This window comes from Ornithorhynchus anatinus, chromosome 15, assembly GCF_004115215.2.
Source record: "Ornithorhynchus anatinus isolate Pmale09 chromosome 15, mOrnAna1.pri.v4, whole genome shotgun sequence".
Classification (NCBI taxonomy): Eukaryota; Metazoa; Chordata; class Mammalia; order Monotremata; family Ornithorhynchidae; genus Ornithorhynchus; species Ornithorhynchus anatinus.
In genome coordinates, this window is record NC_041742.1 from 15,936,034 (window position 1) to 15,958,428 (window position 22,395).

The following is a 22,395-nucleotide window of genomic DNA, read 5'->3' on the forward strand; positions in this document are numbered from 1 at the left end:
GAACTTGGGATTCCCAAGCGCTTAGTACAGTGCTCTGCACACAGTAGACGCTCGATAAATACCGCTGATCGATTTCTCCAACCCCGTTGCCGGTGAAATTCCTCGGCAGCTTCGAGCTCGGTGGCCCGGAAAGACCCAAGGAAGATGAGGGTCCTTGGCGGTTCAGAGAAAGGATATCTCCACCATGGTCACCATCTTTGGTTTCAGTTTGACGATTTCATAGAGGATCCCGCCGTCGCCCCCTCCCAGGATCAGCACTTCCTTGCCCGCGTAATCTTCCTTCCCGCTGCCCATGATCGCCTGGGTATACGCCAGGTCGCTCTCGGCCAGGTCTGTCGGAAAGAGAAGAGCGACGGGTCGGGGATCGGCAATTCCGGATCCGCGCACCTCCTCGCCCCGGAAGATCGGGCCGAAGAGGGCGGGACCCGTCGCCATCTGGCTGGGGCGAGAAACCGTTCCGACACGGATTTTCGGTCAGAGAGACGGAGAGCGCGGGCCGAAGAAGGCGAAGACTCGTCGCCATTTGGCTCGCGCGAGAGACCGTTCCGACACGGTCGGGACTTCCGGTCGGGGAGACGGGAAGCTCGGGACGAAGAGGGCAGGGACGCCCTTGTTTGGCTCGTGCGAGCGACTGTTCTGTCGAGGTTATGACTTACGCTCGGAGAGACGGGAAGCTTAAGCCAAAGAATGAGGACTCGGCGCCATTTGGCTTGTGTGAGACCCTTCGGATGCGGTTGCGACTTCCGGTCAGGAGGAAAGGACGCTGGGGCCAGAGAAGGCGAGGACCCGTTGCCGTTTGGCCTGTGCGAGAGTCCGTTCTGATGTGGTCGTGACTTCCAGTCAGGGAGGCAGGAGTTTGACTCCCGAGAGAGAACCACGCTCTGCACTCAAGCCAAGGGAGCGGGTGGCTTCCTCATTTCTTTAATGTTTGAAGCGGCGTGGCCTAGCGCGTACGGGGCCCGAGAGTCAGAGGAGCCGGGTTCTAATCCCGACTCTGCCGCCTGCCCGCCGTGAGACCTCGGGCAAGTCGCTTCCCTTCTCGGAGCCTCGGTTCCCTCCTCTAAACCGGGGATTAAGACTGTGAACCCCATATGGGACGCGGACTGTGATCAACCTGACTAGGCTGCGTCCACCCAAGTGCTTAATCCGGTGCCCGGCACACAGTAAGCGCCTAACAAATACCTAAAAAAGGAGACAGAAGATTCACGGGGCAAGTTCCGGTGAACTCAAAGCAGACGCATCAAAAAGCATGGGGCCCGGGGAGGGAGAGGGTACTTACTAACGTCCCCGTTGAGGACGAGGATGTTTCCGAACTGCTTCGAGTGCAGGATCTTAATGTTCTGGAACGGGGAGTCCTGGTCGAACACCACGCGGTCGATGTCGTACTCGACCAGTCGGCCGTCGGCCGTCGGCCAGTACCGGTCTACGGCTCCCCCTCGCGTGATGGCCGGCAGGCTGGAAGGAGAGGTCGCCCTCAGGGATCGGTTTCCCCTCTCGGCTCCGGCCGAGAAGGGGGGGCTAACGCCCCCCGTCCCCACTCCCCGGGGTCCCCGGATGGGTCTCGACTCCGGCTTACGTAGTGTGTCCCCTGGCTACCGAGACGGCCGCTGAGGAGCGGCGTGGCCTGGTGGAAGGAGCCCGGGCCTGGGAGCCAGAAGGACCTGGGTTCCAAACCCGGCTCCGCCACCCGTCTGCTGCCTCGAGCAAGTCGCTTCACTGCTCTGGGCTTCATTTCACTTTCCTCCTCTGTAAAATGGGGATTCAGAGTGTGAGTCCCACGAGGGACAGGGACTGAGTCCAACCCGATTATCTTGCATCTACTCCAGTGCTTTCAAATACCATCATTATTATTATTACTGTTATTCCAATCCCAGCTCTGCCATGTAACTGTATTAAACGCTTAAAAACCACAATATCATCATTAGCTAAGACCCCCATTCGGCTGCTATAAGCGTGTCTCAGTGGAAAGAGCACGGGCTTAGGAGTCAGCGGTCGTGGGTTCTAATCCCGGCTCCACCACTTGTCAGCTGTGACCTCGGGCGAGTCACTTAACTTCTTGGTGCCTCAGTTACCTCATCTGTAAAATGGGGATTAAGACTGTGAGCCTCACGTGGGACAACCTGATTACCCCGTATCTACCCCGGTGCTAGTAAACAAATAGCGAAATTTTATCATCTCCGGGAAGAGAAGCGGCGTGGCCTAGTGGAAAGAACACAGGCCTGGGAGTCAGAAGATGTGGGTTCCAATCCCAGCTCCGCCACTCACCTGATGCGTGACCTCGAGCAAGTCACTTCCTTTCTCCGTACCTCAGTTTCCTCATCTGCAAAATGGGGATTCGATACCTGTTCTCTCTCCTACTTGGACTGTAAACTCCAGATGGCACATTGGTAAGCGCTTAACAAATACCACAATATTATTACTATTACCTACTCATCCTGCTAAACTGTGTTCGTAACGGTAACTTTATTTATTTACATTAATGTCCGTCTCCCCCTCTAGACTGTAAGTTCATTGTGGGCAGGTAATACGTCGGTTATATTGCCGCACACTACTCTCACGAGCGCTTTAGTTCAGTGCTCTGCACCCGGTAAGCACTCAACAAATATGATCGACTCGATTAAAACCCCAATTCAACTGTTATTCCAGCTCCTCAGGAAAAGAAGCGGCACAGCTTAGCGGAAAGAACACGGGCCTGGGAGTCAGAGGACCTGGGTTCTAATCCAAGCTCCGCCACTTTTCTGCTCTATGACCTTGAGCAAGTCACTTCACTTCCCTCTGCCTCAGTGAATGGGGAGTGAATCCTCCTCCCTCAACTATGTCAGGTCCATGCGGGGCCTGATCAATTTGTATCTAACCCAGTGCTTAGTAGAGTCCTGGCACAGAGTAAGCGCTTAATAAATACCATTAAGAAAAAAGCTCCTCATGAAAACTGCCAGGACTCAAAAAGCTAGTCAAATCTTAGCTTTAACTGCTCATTTAAAAAATATTTCAGAAATGACCCTTTAAAAAAAAAAGCAATAAAGAGTGGGAGGAAGGGAAATGTTTTCGTAGCCCAGAGCCCAGAAGTTGGTTTCAAATCGTTACATCATAAACGGTTCCACACAGCCACAAAAGTCATGTCAAAGCTGGAGATATGCACTCAGGAAATTATTATTATTTTTTTTTTTGAACAGCAAAACCACTCTCCCAAGACAAACTCCCTTAAGATAGGACCTGCTTTTTCGGGGTCTTTTTCGAGTTCTGTGGCGGGGAAGAAGGGGACCATGAGCTTTGGGAATGCTTTTCTGCCGCCACCTTAAATTCCACAGGGCCTTTCCCCACAAAAAGAAAGTGGCCCTGCTGTGTGACCCTGGAAAAATCACTTAACTTCTCTGGGCCTCAGTCCTCCCTCCTACTTTGACTGTGAGCCCCATGCGGGACAGGGCCTGTGTCCAACCTAATTCACCTGCATCTGCCTCGGCGCTTAAACAGCGTTTGAAACACGATAAGCCCTTAACAAACACCATTAAAAAAAAGAGATAAAATGCATCTGGATTTCTTTTCCAGGGGCTTTTTCGAATCCAGCGGTGGCTGGTGGATTGTGGGACGACCAGGATCGGCGGCGAGGTGAGCGTGAGCCTCGGGAACGTTTTTTTCTGACACCATCTATAAATTCCACAGGGCAAACTAGGTCTTCTATCTCTCTTGTACCCTTCCAAGCACCTAAGTACAATGGTCTTTACGCATTAGGTGTCCAGTAAATAACACGGATCAACTGAAGGTTCACGGTCTAAGGGTACCCCGGACCCATTTCCGGAGGCAGCTTTATGAAAGAAAGGAGGAGTGGGTAAGAGGGAGAGGCTTTCGACGGTAGGTTCTTTTGTTGTTGTGTTGTTTTTATGGTATTTGTTAAGCGCTTACTCAGTGGCAGGCACTGTACTAGATGCCGATGGAGAAATCCCGGCTCTGCCACTTGTCTGCTGTGTGACCTTGGGCAAGTCACTTCACTTCTCTGTGCCTCAGTTACCTCATCTGTAAAATGGGGATTAACCGTGAGCCTCAGGTGGGACAACCTGATTACCTTGTATCCGCCTCGGCGCTTAGAACAGTGCTCGGCACATAGTAAGCCCTTAATAAATACCATAATTATTATTATTACGGTCATTTTACAAATGAGGTAACTGGGGCACAGAGAAGTCAAGTGACTTCCCCAAGGCCACCCAGAAGATAGGTGGTGGAGCTGGAATTAGAACCCAGGCCCTTCTGATTCCCAGGCCCGTGTTCCACCCACTCCACCACAAAGGGTAGATCTGAGCGGAACGAAGCTTTCGTGGCGGACGTAAAGCTACTTTTAGACCGTAAACTCGTCTACAGACTATAAGTTCCCTGTGGGCGAGGAACCCGTCAACCAACTCGACTGTATCGTACTCTCCCAAAGCGCTCAGTAAAGTCCTCCGCACACCGTAAGCGCTCAGCAGGTACCATCGACTGGTTGATTGCTAGACCGTGAAGCCCCATGGGGGACAGGGACTGTGTTCAACCTCATTATCTTAAACCTAACGGCCTAAACCCCTCCTTTCCGAAAAGTGGTGGGTGCACCAGCACTAATAATGATAATAATAATAATAATAATTATTAAGGGATGGGTAATCCGTGGGCCTAGGTAAATGTGCTATCTACCACCACCAGAGGGTGTCTAAGGATGACGACGGATCTCTGGAAACAAAACTGAAACCGGCCCCTCGGCGTGGGGTCGACGGCCGCAGAACGTGGACGCAGAAATATGAAGCGGAAGGAGAGGCAGGGCCAGGAGCAGGCCCGGGACCAGACCACATCCTTGCAGTTCACGCTCACGCCGACAACCGTGCGGCTCCCGGCGGGGAGGGGTGACCAAATAAAGCCCCTCCCGGTCCCGGGCACCTCTAGAAAACACCACCCGGGTCAGAGGAAACCGCCCCTCCTCGGCAAAGACGGCAGGCCATCTTGGGGAGGGAGAAGGATTTGAGTTCTAATGGACACGGGGGAGTAGGTCGAGGGGAGGGGCTGAGGGGGATCTCCAGAGAGCTGGCCTGGGGAAATGAGGGCGGGAGGAAGGGGGAGGAAAAAGGCGGGAGAGAGGAGGAGGGGGGGAGAGGCGGGAGGGAGATAGGAAAGCGGGAAGGAGGAGGGGAAGGAGGAGCTAGTGCCCCTTGGCTGAGGAGAGGGAGACACGGCTGGCAGACCCTGAACAGACGAAAACCGAGCTCATAATCTTCATTAACAGCCAACAGCCGGAACGTATTTATTAATAATACTTTCAGGATACCTGAGAGCCTAGAGGGTTGGGGTTTTTTTTAATGGTATCTGTTAAGCACTTTCTGTGTGTCAAGCACTGTTCTAAGAGCTGGGGTACACACAACCTGATCAGGTTGGACACGGTCCCCGACCCTCATGGGGCTCAAAAATCTAAGCAGGTAAGGCGACGAGGAACGAATCCCCATTTTGCGGTGGAGGAGGCTGATGCACGGAGAAGTGAAGTGACTTGCCCGGGGTTTCTCGGGAGGCAAGTGGCCGCGGTGGAATCTGAAGCCAGGTCCCCCGGTTCGCAGACCCGTGCTTTCCCTGCTAAACCATGCTGCTTCCCTTTTGTCAAACACCCTGACAATAAATGATGCCAATGGATTAAAGAGGAAGATCCTATCTCATCATTTTAGCAAACCGGTCTGAGCTTTGCTTTTAAGATCTCCAAGATTACGAGTCACTTTACAGTTCGAGAACTATCAGAGCACGGAGAGATAGCGCACACCTTTTCCTTGGTGGCCTTTTTTTAAAAAATGCTATTTGTTAAGTGTTTACTAAGTGTAAGGCAGGGCGGTTTACAAACTCAACATGTTGGGACCAGTCCAAGTCCCCCACGGACGAGACAATCTTAATCCCCGTTTTACAAATGAGGTAACCGAGGCACAGAAGTTAAGTGACTTTCCCAAGGACACACAGCGGACAAGCGCCAGAGCCGGGATTAGAACCCAGGTCCGTCGGACTCCTGGGACGGGACTCTATCCGCTAAGCCACGCCGCTTCTCAGCTTCACTGGAGGTCACCTCTATGACCTGGGAAAAATCCCTGCATGTCAGAGTTAAATGAGAAGGCGAGAGGACTCATTTTCCTTGAACGCCTGAGCCGCGGGGCGACTTGAAAGACATCCCAACTAGGAAACGAAGCCATGCGCTGCTTCTGAGAGGAAAAAAAAATGCCATCCGGGAATTAGATTCCACGTCTCTGATGTGGACGGACCCAAACGGCTTGGGTGTTGGCTGGCGCTGATGAAAACTCACTATGAAATAACGCAACTTGCTGAAAACAATAAATGCCCACTTCCAACCCAGAAAGACACTTTAAATTTTAAAATACACACACATTTCTTAATTAACTTAATTAACTTCAATTATGTTTAAAGAATTAACCCAGAAGCCAACTGAAAGTTGGAACATAACTCTCCCAGCACCTGGGATTTTCCTACATATAAACTGAACTTGACTTGGACGGGGTCTCACCGTTTAACTCTGCTGATACAGCCCGGGTAGAGTTCTTTCATTCTTTCTTCGACCTTGTTTAGCAGCTGCAAAAATTGAGATGATGGCAACGGTTAGGTTGAAAGGACAGGGGAAGAGGTCCGCGTCTATCCGGGGCTCCCCCCCGACCGCCTCTGGATTTTGAAGCACCGGGCCCTGCGGGTATTTCAAACTATTTCAGACCCGCCTGGGGAGAATTCCTCTCAGGAGGTTCTCCCAGAGCTTATTCTAAGTTTCCAGAGGACTCCCAGCTGCAGCGGACCTCACTCTCATCTCTCTCACCGCCGTTTTATGACGGTCAAACCCCCGACCCTGAATGGAACTCATTCCCCCTTCACCGACCGGCATATGACCCCCTCCCCATCTTCAAAGGCCTCTTGAAACCACATGCCCTCCAGGAAGCCTTCTCTGATGGATCTCTCATCTCTAGTCCATCGACCGCCGCTTCAAAAATGTCCGCATCTCCCACCCGCACCCCCAACCTCCTTTACGTTCTCGTAAACCCCTATTCGCCCATGTCGCCCCTCCTTTCTTTCTTCTTCCTAGCTATAATTCATTGCGGCATCTGTCTCTCCTGCTAGATTGTAAGCTCCTCAAGGACAGGAATCCCGCTAACTCTCGTCCTCTCCTCACGGAGCGGGGGCTTCTATGATTACTAGAGATTGACAGCCGGGAAAATCCAAATATATAAATCAAGTCAGCTCGAGGACCGAAAGGAAGTTTCACACGGGGCCAGAACAAAGTCGAAAGCCGTACAATCAGTGAGGGGCCGAAGAGGGAATACCTACGTTGTTAATTTCTTCTCTGCCGGCCGCTACATTGCCGAAACTCTGCAGATCCATCAACACTAATCCGTGGGGATAAATTCTCAGGTTGGCAAAACTACAAAGCAAAACGAATATCGTGAGGCTGTTAGCGTGGCCACTCGGGCAAATGGAGAAGTTTAATCTTTCATTCATTCTATTGTATGTATTGAGCATTTACCGTGTGCAGAGCACTGTATTAAGTGCTTGGGAGAGGACAATACAACACCATATTCCCTGCCCACAACGAGTTTCCAGTCTAGAGGGGGAGACAGGCATCAATAGAAATAAACTACAGATATTAAGTCTAAGTTCTGTACAGGAATTTTCAGCTTGGTTTTTCTTCTACAACTTTTACCGCCTTTTATTCTACATTAATAAATGGTCCCTCAAAGTTCCCCCCAGAAACAAAAATCACACTTTCAGGGATGGATTGGGGGAAATGGACATAACCAGATAGGAAGGCTCTACCTTGTATTACCAGCATGGCACAGTGGACAGAGCCCGGGGCCTGGGAGTCAGAAGGTCACTGGTTCTAATCCCGGCTCCGTCCCTCGTCTGCTGGGTGACTGTGGGCAAGTCACTTCACTTCTCCGTGCCTCAGTTACCTCATATGCAAAATGAGGATTGAGACGGTGACTCCTATGTGGGACAGGGAACGTGTCCAACCCAGCTTCCTTGTATCCACCCCAGTAGTCCGTACGGTGCTCGGCACAGAGATAGTGGCTAAGATACCACAATGATTATTATTATTTCTATTATGACTGAAGGCAGACTGAGCCTCCTACTTAATGGGAAATCTTTTTCCACAAGCGCTCTACAAACAGGTAACCATAGGCTTCTTCAAACTCAACATCCGCTTAGCCCACTCTTGACAAAATAACAATGACTACGGTCCACTATAAACAGAACACTACGCAAAGGACTGCGGGGGGTGGAATCATATCATCGAATCGGATACAGTGCCTAGCGCACATGGTCTTCTGTCTGGCAACTGAAGACAGAGGGAGAGTAGGGAGTCTTATCCATGATGATGATGGGATTTGTTCAGCGCTTACTAAGTGTGAGGCACTGTTCTAAGTCCTGGGGTGGATACAAAGTAATGGGGTTGGACACAGTCGGTGTCATAAGTGGGGCTCACACAATTAATCCCCATTTTATAGACGAGGGACTTGAAGCACAGAGAAGTATCTCGCCTAGGGCCACAGAGCAGACAGATGGCAGAGGCGGGATTAGAACCCACTCCTTCTGACCCCCAGGCCCGGGCTCTATCCACTAGGCCAAGCTGCTTCTCTAGTTTACAGATGAGGAAAGGGAGGCCCCGAAAAGTGAAATGACTTTTTTTTTTTTAGGCTTCTTGTTAAGTGCTTACGATGTGTCAGGCACTGTTCTAAGCAGTGGGGTACATACAAGATAATCACTTGGATGTCCCGAAGATCTTTTCTCAACCCCAGCATTTAATACCAGTGCCTGGCACAAAGTAAGTACTCTAACAAATACCATAAAAAATAATAAAAACAGTATTTGTTCAGCACTTGACTCCCTAAATAAATCCCATCAACTCCATAAAATATAATAAAAACAGTATTCGTTCAGCACTTGACTCCCTACTTAATAAATCGCATCAACACTATTACTCCATTTCCTTCTACTCTTACAAATATCAGCTAAGAGTCTGACACGCGTTTACGTATCCTTGACTCCTTTCTCTCATTCGACCCGCGTATTTAATCCATCACTAAATCCTCCCGGTCCAACCTTCACAACATCGCTAAAACCCGTCCTTTCCCCTCCATCTAAACTGCTATGACGTTAATCAAATAATAATAATAATAATAATAATAATGTTGGTATTTGTTAAGCGCTTACTATGTGCCGAGCACTGTTCTAAGCGCTGGGGTAGACATAGGGGAATCAGGTTGTCCCACGTGGGGCTCACAGGCTTAATCCCCATTTTACAGATGAGGGAACGGAGGCACAGAGAAGTTAAGTGACTTGCCCACAGTCACACAGCCAAGTGGCAGAGCTGGGATTCGAATTCATGAGCCCTGATTCCAAAGCCCGTGCTCTTTCCACTGAGCCACGCTGCTTAAATCACTCATCCTAACGCACCTGGGTGACTGCATCGGCCTCCTTGCCGATCTCCCTGCCTCCTGCCTCTCCCCCAACCCCAGTCCATTCTTCGCTCTGCTGCCCGGATCATTTTTCTACAGAAACGTTCAAGGCATGTCACTCCACCACTCAAAAAACTCCAGGAGTTGCCCACCCACCTCCGTATCAAACAAAAATTCCTCACCAAAGGCTTTGAAGCTCTCCATCACCTCGACCGCTCCGACCTCACCTCGCTTCTCTCCTACATCCCGGCCCACACATTTCACTCCTCTAGTGCCACTAACCTTCTCAACGTGCCTCCGTCTCCCTTGTCTCGCCACCGACCCCGAACCCAAGTCCCGCCTCTGGCCTGAAACGCCCTCCCTCCTCAAATCCAACAGACAATAACTCTCCCTCCCTTCGAAGCCTATTCAAGGCCCATCTCCTCCAAGAGGCCTTCCCAGATTAAACCCCACTTTTCCTCATCTCCCACTCCCTTCGCTCTTCCGCCCTCCCAGCCCCACAGCACTTATGTAAATCCCTGTCATTTTATTTATTTGATGTCTGTCTCTCCCCCTCTAGACTGCAAACCCATTATGGGCAGGGAATGTGACCGTTTACTGTTGTACCGTACTTTCCCAAGCGCTTAATATAGTGTTCTGTACAGAGTAAGCGCTCAGTACACTCCACTGAGGGAATGAAAGTGTGAGTCCATAGATGGCCACTTATTATGATCTTCATATCTTTAAATTATACATTATAAATTACTTATTCATATTCACGTCCCCTCTAGAGTGTAAGCTCGCTGCAAGCAGGGAAGACATCTGCCAATTCTGCCATACTACGCTTAGCCAAGCGCTCAGGACAGTGCTCTGCACATAGCTAAGCGCTCAATAAATACAATTGATAGATTTCTTTTTCCCCCTGCTAGCCCTCAAAGGTAGGGATCTCACGTCTACTACCTCTGTTCTACTCTGGAATGCTTACTACAGTGCTCTGCACACAGTGAGCGCTCCAGGGCTACGATCGATTGACTTTCCATTAAGAAACCTGGGTCCTTTGCCAGAGATGAAGTGCTTTTCCAAACTAAAGCCATTCGACCGTGAGGCTGAAGCAGACAGCGAAAACGACTCGAGGCTTCCACTTACCTGCCATTTTTGTTCACGTACGTCGCTAAGTACCCATGATCTTCCCAGCTATGGACGGTTTCTGTCATGCCCCGTTTCTGAAAAACGGACTGGAGCCCTTTAACGATGACACTGCCATCAGCTGCAAAAGAAGAGTGGGGAGAGCCAAAAAAATCAGTGCGGGATATAGAACAGTCAACCCTTCATTGGGATTTATTGAGCGCTGACAAGGTGCGGAGCTATGTACTAAACACGCGGGAGAAAAGCCCCGCTCGCTGACCCCTTTCTTCCCTGATGGGTTAATTTAAACAAGTAAAGGACGATGGAGTCTCTCGTGGAGAATGGATCGACCTGGGCCTCGCGGCTTCGGAAGGGACGGTCTGCAGGGAGGAGTTGAAAACAGGGCTAGTGGTTTGCCCGCTGCCCTTGACGTTCAGCCTGCCTCTCACGGTAAAGGCTGGACCGTCACTTTTCACAGGGTCCCCGGTCCTCCCCCTCTAGACCCTTCCTTCTGGAAATGAGAAGGACCCGGGTTCTAATCCCGGCTCCGCTCGCTGCCTGCTCTGTATCCTAGGGCAAGTCACTCTGCTTCTCTGAGCCTCAGTTTCCTCATCCGTAAAATGGGGATTAAAATTTACTCCCTCCTACTTAGGCTGCCAGCTCCCTGTGGGACAAGGACTAGATCTGAGCTGATTAGTTTATTGCTAATTAAGCACTTACTATGTGCCGGGCACTGTACTAAGCAGTGGGGTGGATGTAAACAAATCGGGTGTGACACAGTTCCTGTCCCACGAGGGGCTCAAAGTCTCAGTCTGTAAAATGGGGATTAAAACAGGGGACCAGGGACAGTGTCTAACCCAATTCACTTCTATCTACCCCAGTGCTTAGTACAGTGGGTGGCACCTATTAAGCGCTTAAAAATACTATTAATAATAATAATAATAACAATGATGTCCTTTCTAAGTACCACACAAGCACTGTGCTAAACTGTGGGGGAGATTCAAGGCAATCAGATTAGCTTGACTGTACCCGAGTTTAGTACCGTGCCTGGCACGTAGTGTTTAAAAAATACCGTTTAACAAAAATATATATATATACGGTGAGCTCGTCGTGGGCAGGGAATGTGTTTGATGTTATATTGCACTCTCCCAAGCGCTTAGCACAGTGCTAGGCATATAGTAAGCGCTCAGTAAGTACGACTGAATGAATGAATGAATGTATATGCACATACATTTGCAGCCATGAGTCGCCCTTCCATCTCCCTGAGCCTGTGATTTTTCGTTTCCGGAGGTTCAACTGCCTCCAGGGTTTCTGGAAGGTCAGCCGCATTTCCTCCACTTGGGTCCTGGACTGTTTGGTTTTATCCTCTGCCATACAAGGTCTTGGAATCTGCTCTTAATCCACTTTCTTTTCTTTCCTCGCGTTATCCTCCTGCTTCTCCCAAGCCCACTTCCGCCCGGCTTGACCTGCCCAATCAACTGTATTGATTCATTTCCCCTTTTTTAATGGTATTTGTTAAACGCTTACTCTGTGCCAGGCACTGCTGAAATCGCCGGGGTAGACACAAGCTAATCGGGTGGGCCACAGTCCACGCCCACCCCCCATTTTCCAGAGGGGGTAACTGAGGCCGGAAGAGCGAAGTGACTTGCCCAAGGTCACGCAGCAGACAAGCAGCGCTGCCGGGATTAGAACCCGGGTCCTTCTGACTCGCAGGCCGGTCCTCTATCCACTGGGCCACACTGCTTCTCATTTACTGAGACCCCGAGCCCCACGTGGGACAAGCTGATAACCTCCTACCTACCCCAGCGCTTAGAACAGTTTTTGGTACATAGTAAGCGCTTACCACCATTATTATGTGGGACCTGGACTGAGTCCAGCCTAATTAGCTTCTATCTACCTCAGTGCTTAATGCATTACCGGGCAGGTAGTAAGCGCTCAAATACCATATTGGGGTGGGGGGAACGGAGGGGTTGGTTCCAGGGCCAAAAAGTTTAAGGCTCTAAATACATGTGCTGTGAGAGGCAAGAGATGTGATGGATGGAGTGATAAAATGCATTCCTTAAACACGGCATGGCCTGGTGGCTGGAACATGGGACTGGAAGACTGTCCATCCCCTTGCCCTCTCCTACCTCACCTCCTTTCTCTCTTTCTACTGCCCACCCTGCACGCTCCGCTCCCCTGCCCCTGCTCCCCTCCTCACCGTCCCCCGTTCAAGCCTATCCCGCCGTCCCCACGTCCCAACGCCGTCCTGGAATGCCCTCCCTCCTCACCTCTGCCAAACTCTCTTCCTCTCTTCAAAGCCCTACCTCACCTCCTCCAGGAGGCCTTCCCACACTGAGCTTCCCCTTTTCCCTCTGCTCCCTCTCTGCTCCCCCTCAACCTCCCCTCAGCTAAACCCCCTTTCCCTCTGCTCGCCCCCTCCCCAGCACTGTGCTCATTTGTATATATTTTTAATTACCCTATCTGTTTTGTTAATGAGGTGTACATCCCCTTGATTCTATTTATCGTGATTACGTTGTCTTGTGTTTGTCCTTCCGTCTCCCCCCATCAGACTGTGAGCCCGTCATTGGGCAGGGATGGTCTCTATCTGTGGCCAAATTGTACGTTCCAAGCGCTTAGTACAGTGTTCTGCACATAGTAAGTGCTCAATAAATACCACTGAATGAATAATCCCAGCTCTGCCACTTGTCTGCTGTGACCTTGGGCACGTCACTTCACTTCTCTGGGCCTCAGTGACCTCATCTGTCAAATGGGGATTAAGAGCGTGAGCCCCACGGGGGACGGGGACTGTGCTCAACCCGATCATTTTCTATCTCGAGGCTTAGAAAAGTGCCTGGCACATAGCAAACTCTTACCAAATACCATAATTATTATTATTGCTTATTACATGCTCAGAGAAGGCAACCGTCGGTTCCAAATTCAATACTTTTCCCTCAACTCAACAACCTTGAGCTGATTCAGCCATTTCCCCGGATCCGAAACTCTCTCCCCAGTTCGTCAGGCCACAGGTCTTGCCCATGATCAAAGCCCTGGCAAAAATTCCACCTGCCTCACTCAATCTCCAACGACTTGAACCGGACAACCTCACCGGCCCAATTCTACTTATTCTAGATGCATTTACATCCAGCCTCTGCACTTGTGTACACTTCTATTTGAGTATATATCCCACTGTGATTGTTCTAATGGCAAATATTTTTTGTCTGCCTCCCCTTTGTGATCTCCTTGTGCATAAAGATGAGGTCACCTTTCCATGTTGCTTTTTCCCAAGTGTTCACTACCACTTTTATTTATTCAACTTCACCTCCACCATGCTGAACTTCTGTGTTTTTTATTACAGTCCTCTTTAGCACTGATTACTCTCAGAAACCTTTGATTTCATCCGTCACACACCCATACAAGCCTGGCCTGGAACCGCTCTTCACCTTATCTGTGTTTACCTTGGCATCACTTTTTCGGTGAATCGCATATATTTTTCAAAACATTCCCCACCTTTAGACCTGACCATTTCTTCACCTCCTTTTTCAATCTTCTAAGTGATTTTCTGCTTTGAAGTTTCGCTCCTGCAACTAGGGGAGGTCACAGATCTGGAAAATGGTAAGCTTGGGGTAGTTTATATCGGGCCTGTGATTCAAAGCCTTAATCAAAAGAGGAATTGTAATTCATTTCATCGTTCTCATCAGTAGCATTTATTCATCACCTATTGTAGGCGGAGGACTGTACTGAGTGTTTGGAAGGGTATAAAAGAGTCAGGAGGCACAATCCCAACTCTCGAGGAATTTAACAGTGTAGCAGGGAAGACAGATGTAAGACATAGATGGGAGGGTGATCTAAGTTATGTACATAACTGTTGGCCCTGAGGTAATTTAAGTGCCTCCATAAAGCTGAGGTGACAGGGACAATTACTCTCAGCCCCTTCAAAGACTTACTGAAGACATCTCCTCCAGGAGGCCTTCTCTGACTAAGCCCTCCTTTCCTCTTCTAATAATAATAATAATAATTATGGTATTTATTAAGCGCTTACTATGGGCCAAGCACCGTTCTAAGCGCTGGGGTAGATACAAGGTCATCAGGTTGTCCCACGTGGGGCTCACAGCCTTCATCCCCATTTCACAGATGAGACACAGAAGTTACGTGACTTGCCCGAGGTCACACAGCAGACAAGTGGCCGAGGCAGGATTAGAAGCCACGTCCTCTGACTCCCAAGCCCATGCTCTTTTCACTAAGCCACGCTGCTTCTCCCCTTCCCTTACCTGCTCCCTTTATTTTACTCATCCCTCTCCCAGCCCCACAGCATTCATGTCCCTGTCATTTATTTTTATTAATGTCTGTCTCCCCCTCTAGATTGTAAGCTCTATGTCGGCAGGGAATGTGTCCGGTGCATTGTACTCTCCCAAGCGCTTAGTACAGTGCTCTGCACATCAGTAAGCACCCCGTAAATACGACCGAGTTGGGGGCTACAAGATGAGAGGATTAGCGATTGCTCAGGAAAAGCAGTGTGTCCTAGTGGAAAGGGCACGGGTCTGAGAGAGTTAGAAGGCCGGGGTTCAAATTCCGGCTCCGCCACTTCTCTGCTCTGTGACCTTGGGAAAAGACACTTCTCTGTGCCTCAGTTACCTCAACTACAAATGGGATTAAAGCTGTGGGCCCATGAGGGACTAGGATTGGGTCCGACCTGATGATCTCTCTACCCCAGTGCTCAGTACAGTGCCTGGCACACTGGAAGCGCTTAACAAATACCATTTAAAAAAAACAAAAAAACCCTACAGAAGATGTGACCTCAGAAGGGCTTCTCAGGGCTTTAGTTCTCCAAGTCCAACCCAAGGTCACACAGCAGAGAAATCATTCTGTAACCACGTCTTCGTCGTTACTAGGGATCTAACAAATCTGAGAATTCATCCCGAACCAGTGTAGAGACCTGGTCTATTTTTTTTCCATTTTACCACAAACCCTCCACCGGGCCTCATCAAAGAAAATCCAAACCCATTCGGTGGGGGTTCAGCTTCTCTTTGGGAACCTACCTATCATATAAACCCACAAGTAAATAACCCAATTACTAAGTATTATTAAACCCGCGTGGAAGTTTCCGTAAGCACGGCCTACTGGGGAAATAAAAGGTGCCAGCTGCCGCGAAGGGCAGAGAATATTAGAAATGATTTATTTATTCCCATTAATGTCCGTCTGCCCCTCTGGACGGTCACCTCGTTCCGGTCAGAGACTGAGGGTGCTCATTCTGTTGCACTGTGCTCTCCTCAGTGTTTCTTCCGCTGCTTTGCCCCTAGTAAGCGCTCACTACATTGGATGGATGGATGGATGGATGGACGGATGGACGGATGGACGGATGGACGGATGGGGGTGTGTTCCTCAGGGAGCACAAAGAAGGCGGAAGAGGGGGGAAAGAAGAGGTGGGTGCATCCATCCGTCTGTCCGGCGGAAACCCCGAGGCCCAGGGGAAGAGGATGGAAACCAGACGAGCCCCCCTCCTCCCCGTGCCCCCAACCCCCTCGCCCCGCCTCCATTACGGCATCAGTCGGAAACCGCCAACATTAGGCCTGTTCGGCGGCGCTTGCGTACTCGTTCTCTCTCCCCGTCTTCCCTTCCTCCCTCCCCCTGTCTCCCCTTTTTTCTCTCCCTCTCCCCCCTTTCTCCCTCCCTCCTCCCTTTTCCTCTCCCCTTGTCCCTCCTTCTCATTCCCTCTCCAATAATAGTAACGATGGTTTTTGTTACGTGTTTACTATACGCCAGGCACTGTCCTAGGCGCTGGAGGAGATGCAAGGTAACGGGATCGAACGTAGCCCCTGCCCCACATGGGACTCACAGTCTTCATCCCCGTTTTCCAGATGAGGGAACGGAGGCCCCTAGAAGTGAAGTGTCTTGCACAAGGTCACAAAGCAGACAAGGGCTCTACCCACTAGGCCATGCTGCCTCCCTCTCTCTCCCCGCTCCGAGCCCAAGGTTGATCTGGTCCCTGTCCCCTTCCTGGGAAAAAATCCAGGGTTTGTGGGAAAATGGAGAAAAACAGGCCAGGTCTCTATACTGGTTGGTGATGAGTTACCAGATTTGTCAGAAGCCAAGTAACGTTGAAGGCATGTTTACAGAATGATTTCTCTGCTGTGTGACCTTGGGTCGGACTTTCAAAAATAAAAGCCGAATCCCGAAACAAACAGAAGCGCCAAGCAAGATTCCGAAACGAGCAGAAGGTCGGAGCAAAATCCGGAGAGCTAAATCCCCAAACTGGCAGAAGCACCCGGCAAAAAATCTCTAAACCAGCAGAAGCACCCGGCAAAATCCCTAAACCAGAAGCACCCGGCAAAATCCCTAAACCAGAAGCACCCGGCAAAATCCCTAAACCAGAAGCACCCGGCAAAATCCCTAAACCGGCAAAACACCGAGCAAAATCCCTAAACCAGCAGAAGCACCCGGCAAAATCCCAAACCAACAGAAGCATCCGGCAAAATCCCCAAACCAGCAAGATGCACCCAGCAAAATTCCAAAACTGGAAGCACCCAACAAAATCCCCAAGCCAGCAAGATGCACCCGGCAAAATTCCCAAATCGGAGGCACCCGGCAAAATCCCCAAACCAGCAAGATGCACCCGGCAAAATTCCCAAAGCGGAAGTACCCGGCAAAATCCCCAAGCCAGAAGCACCCAGGAAAATCCCCAACCAGCAGAAGCACCCGGCAAAATCCTAAAACCAGCAGAAGCACCGGGCAAAATCCCAAAGCAGGCAGGGGCACCCACCGAGCTCCCAAGGCCGGTGGAAGGCCCGAGCCAAATCCCCAAGCAAGTGGAAGCACCCAGAAAAATCCCAAAAGAAGCAAACACGGTAAAACCTAAAAGGGGCGGCAGGCCACCCACCGCCAACACGAAAACCACCAAACGGGGGTCCCAAATTAGCGGAAGCGACAACCGCGAGCCCTCCACACCACAAACCGGGGCCTGGGCGTCGGCAAGGCCTGGGTTCCAATCCCGACTCCGCCCCTTGTCTGCTGTGTGACCTTGGGCCGGTCACTTCAACTCTCTGGGCCTCGTCTGCAAAAAGGGGGGGGGGGGGGGGTGAAACGTGGGAGCCCCAAGTGGGACGGAGGTTGTGTCCAACCCGGTCTGTCCGGATCCACCCCGGCGCTTAGTACGGTGCCCGGCACGTAGTAAGCCCTTCATGAGCAGCTGATTTGTTTTCAAAGGGCATCCACTACGGGCACGAAGCAAAAACCAGGGGCAACCAAGCGGACCCTTGTGTCCCCCCCCCAGCCTCAAAGGGACGTGGTCAGTCCTATCTATTGGGCGCTTGCCGTGTGCACAGCACCGCGCCGAGCGCTTGGGAGGGGACAACGCAACAATAAGCAGACACGTTCCCTGCCCACGAGGAGCTTTCAACGTCGGAGAGGGGTGGGAAGATGCTAAGAGAAGGGGGGGGGATGGGAAACGAGGGGTGGGCCCGGGTGGGGGGCCCAAGGCCTCAGGCCCGGAGCCGAGCACGAGGCGCCCCCCCCCCCCCCCCATGCCTGCGCGGTTGGGGCACGAGGACCGGCCCGACCCCACGCCCCTGCGGCCTACCCCCCCTGCAAACCACTTCCTTGCAGCCCACCCACCGCGATCCACCCCCTCGCGGCCCCCCCGTTGCAACCCCCCCCCTCGCAGCCCCCCCCATTGCAACCCCCCCTCGCAGCCCCCCCGTTGCAACCCCCCCCTCGCAGCCCCCCCGTTGCAGTCCACCCCCTCGCAGCCCCCCCCATTGCAGTCCACCCCCTCGCAGCCCCCCCCATTGCAACCCCCCCCTCGCAGCCCACCCATTGCAACCCCCCCCTCGCAGCCCCCCCGTTGCAGTCCACCCCCTCGCAGCCCCCCCCATTGCAATCCACCCCCTCGCAGCCCCCCCGTTGCAACCACCCCCTTGCAGCCCACCCCCTCGCAAACCGCCTCCTTGCAGCCCGCCCCCTGCGGCTCCCCCCTTCCCCCCTTTGGGATGCGGGGGTCGGGGGCGTCTACCTGGGGCGTCCAGCTGGAAGTCGAGGGTTCGGAGGTGGGCGGCGGGGGCGGGGGGGGCGTCCGGGGGCGGGGGCGGCGAGGCGGGGGTGTCCGGCGGCGGGGCCGGGCCTGGTGCGGGGGCCGGGGCTGCCATGGTGAGGACGAGCGGGGCCCTGGGCCATGCCTGGACCAGCCCGCCCTTCTTCCTCCTCCTCCTCCTCCTCCTCCTCCTCCTCCTCCTCCTCCCCAAAGCTCTCCCGGCCGCTCCTGCTTCTGCTTCTGCTCCGCCTGGGCCTGGGTCTCCTCCTGCCGCTGCAGCTGCTGGACCCGGGGGGGGGAGGGGGGGGTCCCTCGGCTCGGCTCCCGGATCTGCCCACCGACCCACGGACGGGACGGGCGGGGCCGAGGGCTCGGGGAGGGGCCTACGGGGAGGAGCTGCGGGAGGGGCTGCGGGGAGGAGCTGCGGGGAGGATCCGGGGGGGAAGGGGCTGCGGGGAGGAGCTGGAGGGGAAGGGGCTGCGAGGAGGATCTGGGGGGAAGGGGCTGCGGGGAGGATCTGGGGGGGAAGGGGCTGCGAGGAGGATCTAGAGGGAAGGGGCTGCGGGGAGGATCTGGGGGGAAGGGGCTGCAGGGAGGATCTAGAGGGAAGGGGCTGCGGGGAGGATCTGGGGGGAAGGGGCTGCAGGGAGGATCTGGGGGGGAAGGGGCTGCGAGGAGGATCTAGAGGGAAGGGGCTGCGGGGAGGATCTGGGGGGGAAGGGGCTGCAGGGAGGATCTGTGGGGGAAGGGGCTGCAGGGAGGATCTGGGGGGGAAGGGGCTGCGAGGAGGATCTAGAGGGAAGGGGCTGCGGGGAGGATCTGGGGGGGAAGGGGCTGCAGGGAGGATCTGGGGGGAAGGGGCTGCAGGGAGGATCTAGAGGGAAGGGGCTGCGGGGAGGATCTGGGGGGGAAGGGGCTGCAGGGAGGATCTGGGGGGAAGGGGCTGCAGGGAGGATCTGGGGGAAGGGGCTGCAGGGAGGATCTGTGGGGGAAGGGGCTGCAGGGAGGATCTGGGGGGAAGGGGCTGCAGGGAGGATCTAGAGGGAAGGGGCTGCAGGGAGGATCTGGGGGGGAAGGGGCTGCGAGGAGGATCTGGGGGGGAAGGGGCTGCGAGGAGGATCTAGAGGGAAGGGGCTGCGGGGAGGATCTGGGGGGGAAGGGGCTGCAGGGAGGATCTGTGGGGGAAGGGGCTGCAGGGAGGATCTGGGGGGGAAGGGGCTGCGAGGAGGATCTAGAGGGAAGGGGCTGCGGGGAGGATCTGGGGGGGAAGGGGCTGCAGGGAGGATCTGGGGGGGAAGGGGCTGCAGGGAGGATCTGGGGGGGAAGGGGCTGCGAGGAGGATCTAGAGGGAAGGGGCTGCGGGGAGGATCTGGGGGGGAAGGGGCTGCAGGGAGGATCTGGGGGGGAAGGGGCTGCGAGGAGGATCTAGAGGGAAGGGGCTGCGGGGAGGATCTGGGGGGGAAGGGGCTGCAGGGAGGATCTGGGGGGAAGGGGCTGCAGGGAGGATCTAGAGGGAAGGGGCTGCAGGGAGGATCTGGGGGGAAGGGGCTGCAGGGAGGATCTGGGGGAAGGGGCTGCAGGGAGGATCTGGGGGGGGAGGGGCCGCAGGGAGGATCTGGGGGGGAAGGGGCCGCAGGGAGGATCTGGGGGGGGAGGGGCCGCAGGGAGGATCTGGGGGAATAATAATAATAATAATAATGTTGGTATCTGTTTAGCGCTTACTATGTGCAGAGCACTGTTCTAAGCGCTGGGGTAGATACAAGGTAATCAGGTCGTCCCACGTAAGGCGCACGGTTAATCCCCATTTTACAGATGAGGTCACTGAGGCACAGAGAAGTGAAGTGACTCGCCCACAGTCACCCAGCCGACGAGCGGCGGAGCCGGGAGTCGAACCCGTGACCTCTGACTCCGAAGCCCGTGCTCTTTCCACTGAGCCACGCTGGAAGGGGATGGAGGGAGGATCTGGGGGGGAGGGGGCTGCAGGGAGGATCTGGGGGGAAGGGGCTGTGAGGAGAATCTGGAGGGAAGATCTGGGGGGAAGGGGCCGCAGGGAGGATCTGGGGGGAAGGGGCCGCAGGGAGGATCTGGGGGGGAAGGGGCTGCGAGGAGGATCCGGAGGGAAGGGGCCGCAGGGAGGAACTGGGGGGCCGGTGGTGCGGGGAGAATCGGGGGTGGGCTGGGAGGAGGACGAGGTGGTGGGATTCGCACCCTTTATTCATCCCTCAGCCCCACGGCACTTACGTCCATATCCGCAGTCGATTTATTTATATTCATGTCCCCCTCCCCCTCTAGACTGGCAACTCCTCGCGGACGGGGAACGCGTCCACCGACTCTGTGTCGTACGCTCCCAAGCGCTCGGTACGGTGCTGTGCGCGCGGTGAGCGCTCCGTAAAGAGGATCGATGGATTCGTGAACCAGTCAGGAAATCGCAGGGATGAACCTAAGCGCTGTGGAGCCGAAGGTGGAGTGAATACCAAAGCGCCCAGAGGGTGTAGATCCGAGAGGAGGCGTGAGAGGAAGAATTGTTAAGCGCTCACCGGGCGCGCGCCGAGCGCTGTTCTGAGGACCGGAGTAGGTCCAAGCTCATCAGGGCGGGCGCAGTCCGGGTCCCACGCGGGGGTCCCCCCCCGCCACTTCCTTCCCAGCGCCTCCCAGACCAAAGGCCCACGTCGCTTTGGGCGGATCCGCGGAGCATCGGACCCCGCTCCTCGATTGCACATCTCCAGAGCTTTATTGAATTCTTTCATTCGGTCGTATTTACTGAGCGCTTGCTGCGGGCAGAGCACTGTACTGAGCGCCCGGAGAGTTCAGTCGGGTAACGACTGGGCACGGAGGCGGCGGAATCCCCGCCTCCGATGGAAACCCAGAGCCACACGCAGTTCCTACCGGATGGGCCTGGGAGTCCGGAGGACCGAGGTTCTAATCCCCATTCCGCTTCTTGATGACGATGATGATGACGTTGGTATTTGTTAAGCGCTTACTATGAGCGAAGCACCGTTCTAAGCGCCGCGGGGGGATACAAGGTGATCGGGTCGTCCCTCGTGGGGCTCCCGGTCTTCATCCCCATTTTACAGATGAGGTCCCTGAGGCCCAAGAAGTGAAGCGACTGGCCCAAAGTCACACGGCTGACGAGGCGGAGCGGAGATTAGAACCCGTGACCTCTGGCTCCCGAGCCCGGGGTCTTTCCGCTGAGCCACGCTGACCTTCTGCCTGCCCGCGGCTTCTCTGTGCCTCAGTTTCCTCGACCGCAGGAGGAGGATTCAATACCTGTTCTCCCTTTTAGACCGTGAACCCGGTGCGCGACGGGAACTGCGTCCGACCGGATGAACCAGTAGCCACCCCGGGGCTCCGAACGGTGCCGGAAACGTAGAAGGCGCTGGACAGATATAGTTATAATAACCCCGGCGCCCAAAGTGGAAGAAAAGAGAAAGTTTCCCGGCCTTACGGCGACGGTCGAGGCACAAAAGTCCCGTGGACAGAACTTGGAGAGAAAGGGCAGGACACCAGAACGGCAGCATCTCCGTGCGCCCAAAGGGCACGTATTCGAGCCGGGCGAGTAGAGTGAGGGATCCCGGGACGTAACGGCGGCCCCTCTTGACCGATGCCAAAAGCGGAAGCTTGCAATAATGACGGTGATATCATTACGGTATTTGTTAAGCGCTTATTACGGGCCAGGCACTGGCCTGAGCGCCGGGGTGGATGCCGGCGAACGGGGTCGGACCTGGTCCCTGCCCCACAGAGGGCTCACGGTCCTAACCCCCGTTTTACAGACGAGGGAACCGAGGCCCGGAGAAGGGAAGCGACCGGTCTCACCAGGCAGCGGACGAGCGGTGACATTAG

The 22,395-nt window shown here is 53.9% G+C and overlaps 1 protein-coding gene across 2 annotated transcripts in view; it reads right to left on the bottom strand.

Annotated features, from left to right (window-relative positions):
- Nucleotides 1-18,898, bottom strand: part of SMS (spermine synthase) — a 30,580-nt gene extending 11,682 nt beyond the window's left edge. Inside the window, exons 1-6 of one of the 2 annotated variants that reach the window (XM_029079937.2) lie at nt 18,538-18,898; nt 10,572-10,692; nt 7,318-7,411; nt 6,512-6,576; nt 1,280-1,455; nt 178-332 (exon numbers count right to left, since the gene is read on the bottom strand). In XM_029079937.2, coding sequence (XP_028935770.1) covers nt 178-332; nt 1,280-1,455; nt 6,512-6,576; nt 7,318-7,411; nt 10,572-10,692; nt 18,538-18,670 — 744 coding nt within the window. In that variant the 5' untranslated portion in view covers nt 18,671-18,898. Of the gene's footprint in view, nt 1-177; nt 333-1,279; nt 1,456-6,511; nt 6,577-7,317; nt 7,412-10,571; nt 10,693-17,406; nt 17,428-18,537 lie in introns of those variants that run through there. The other variant, XM_016228005.3, reaches the window with a different exon arrangement.
- Nucleotides 18,899-22,395: the final 3,497 nt, after the last annotated feature.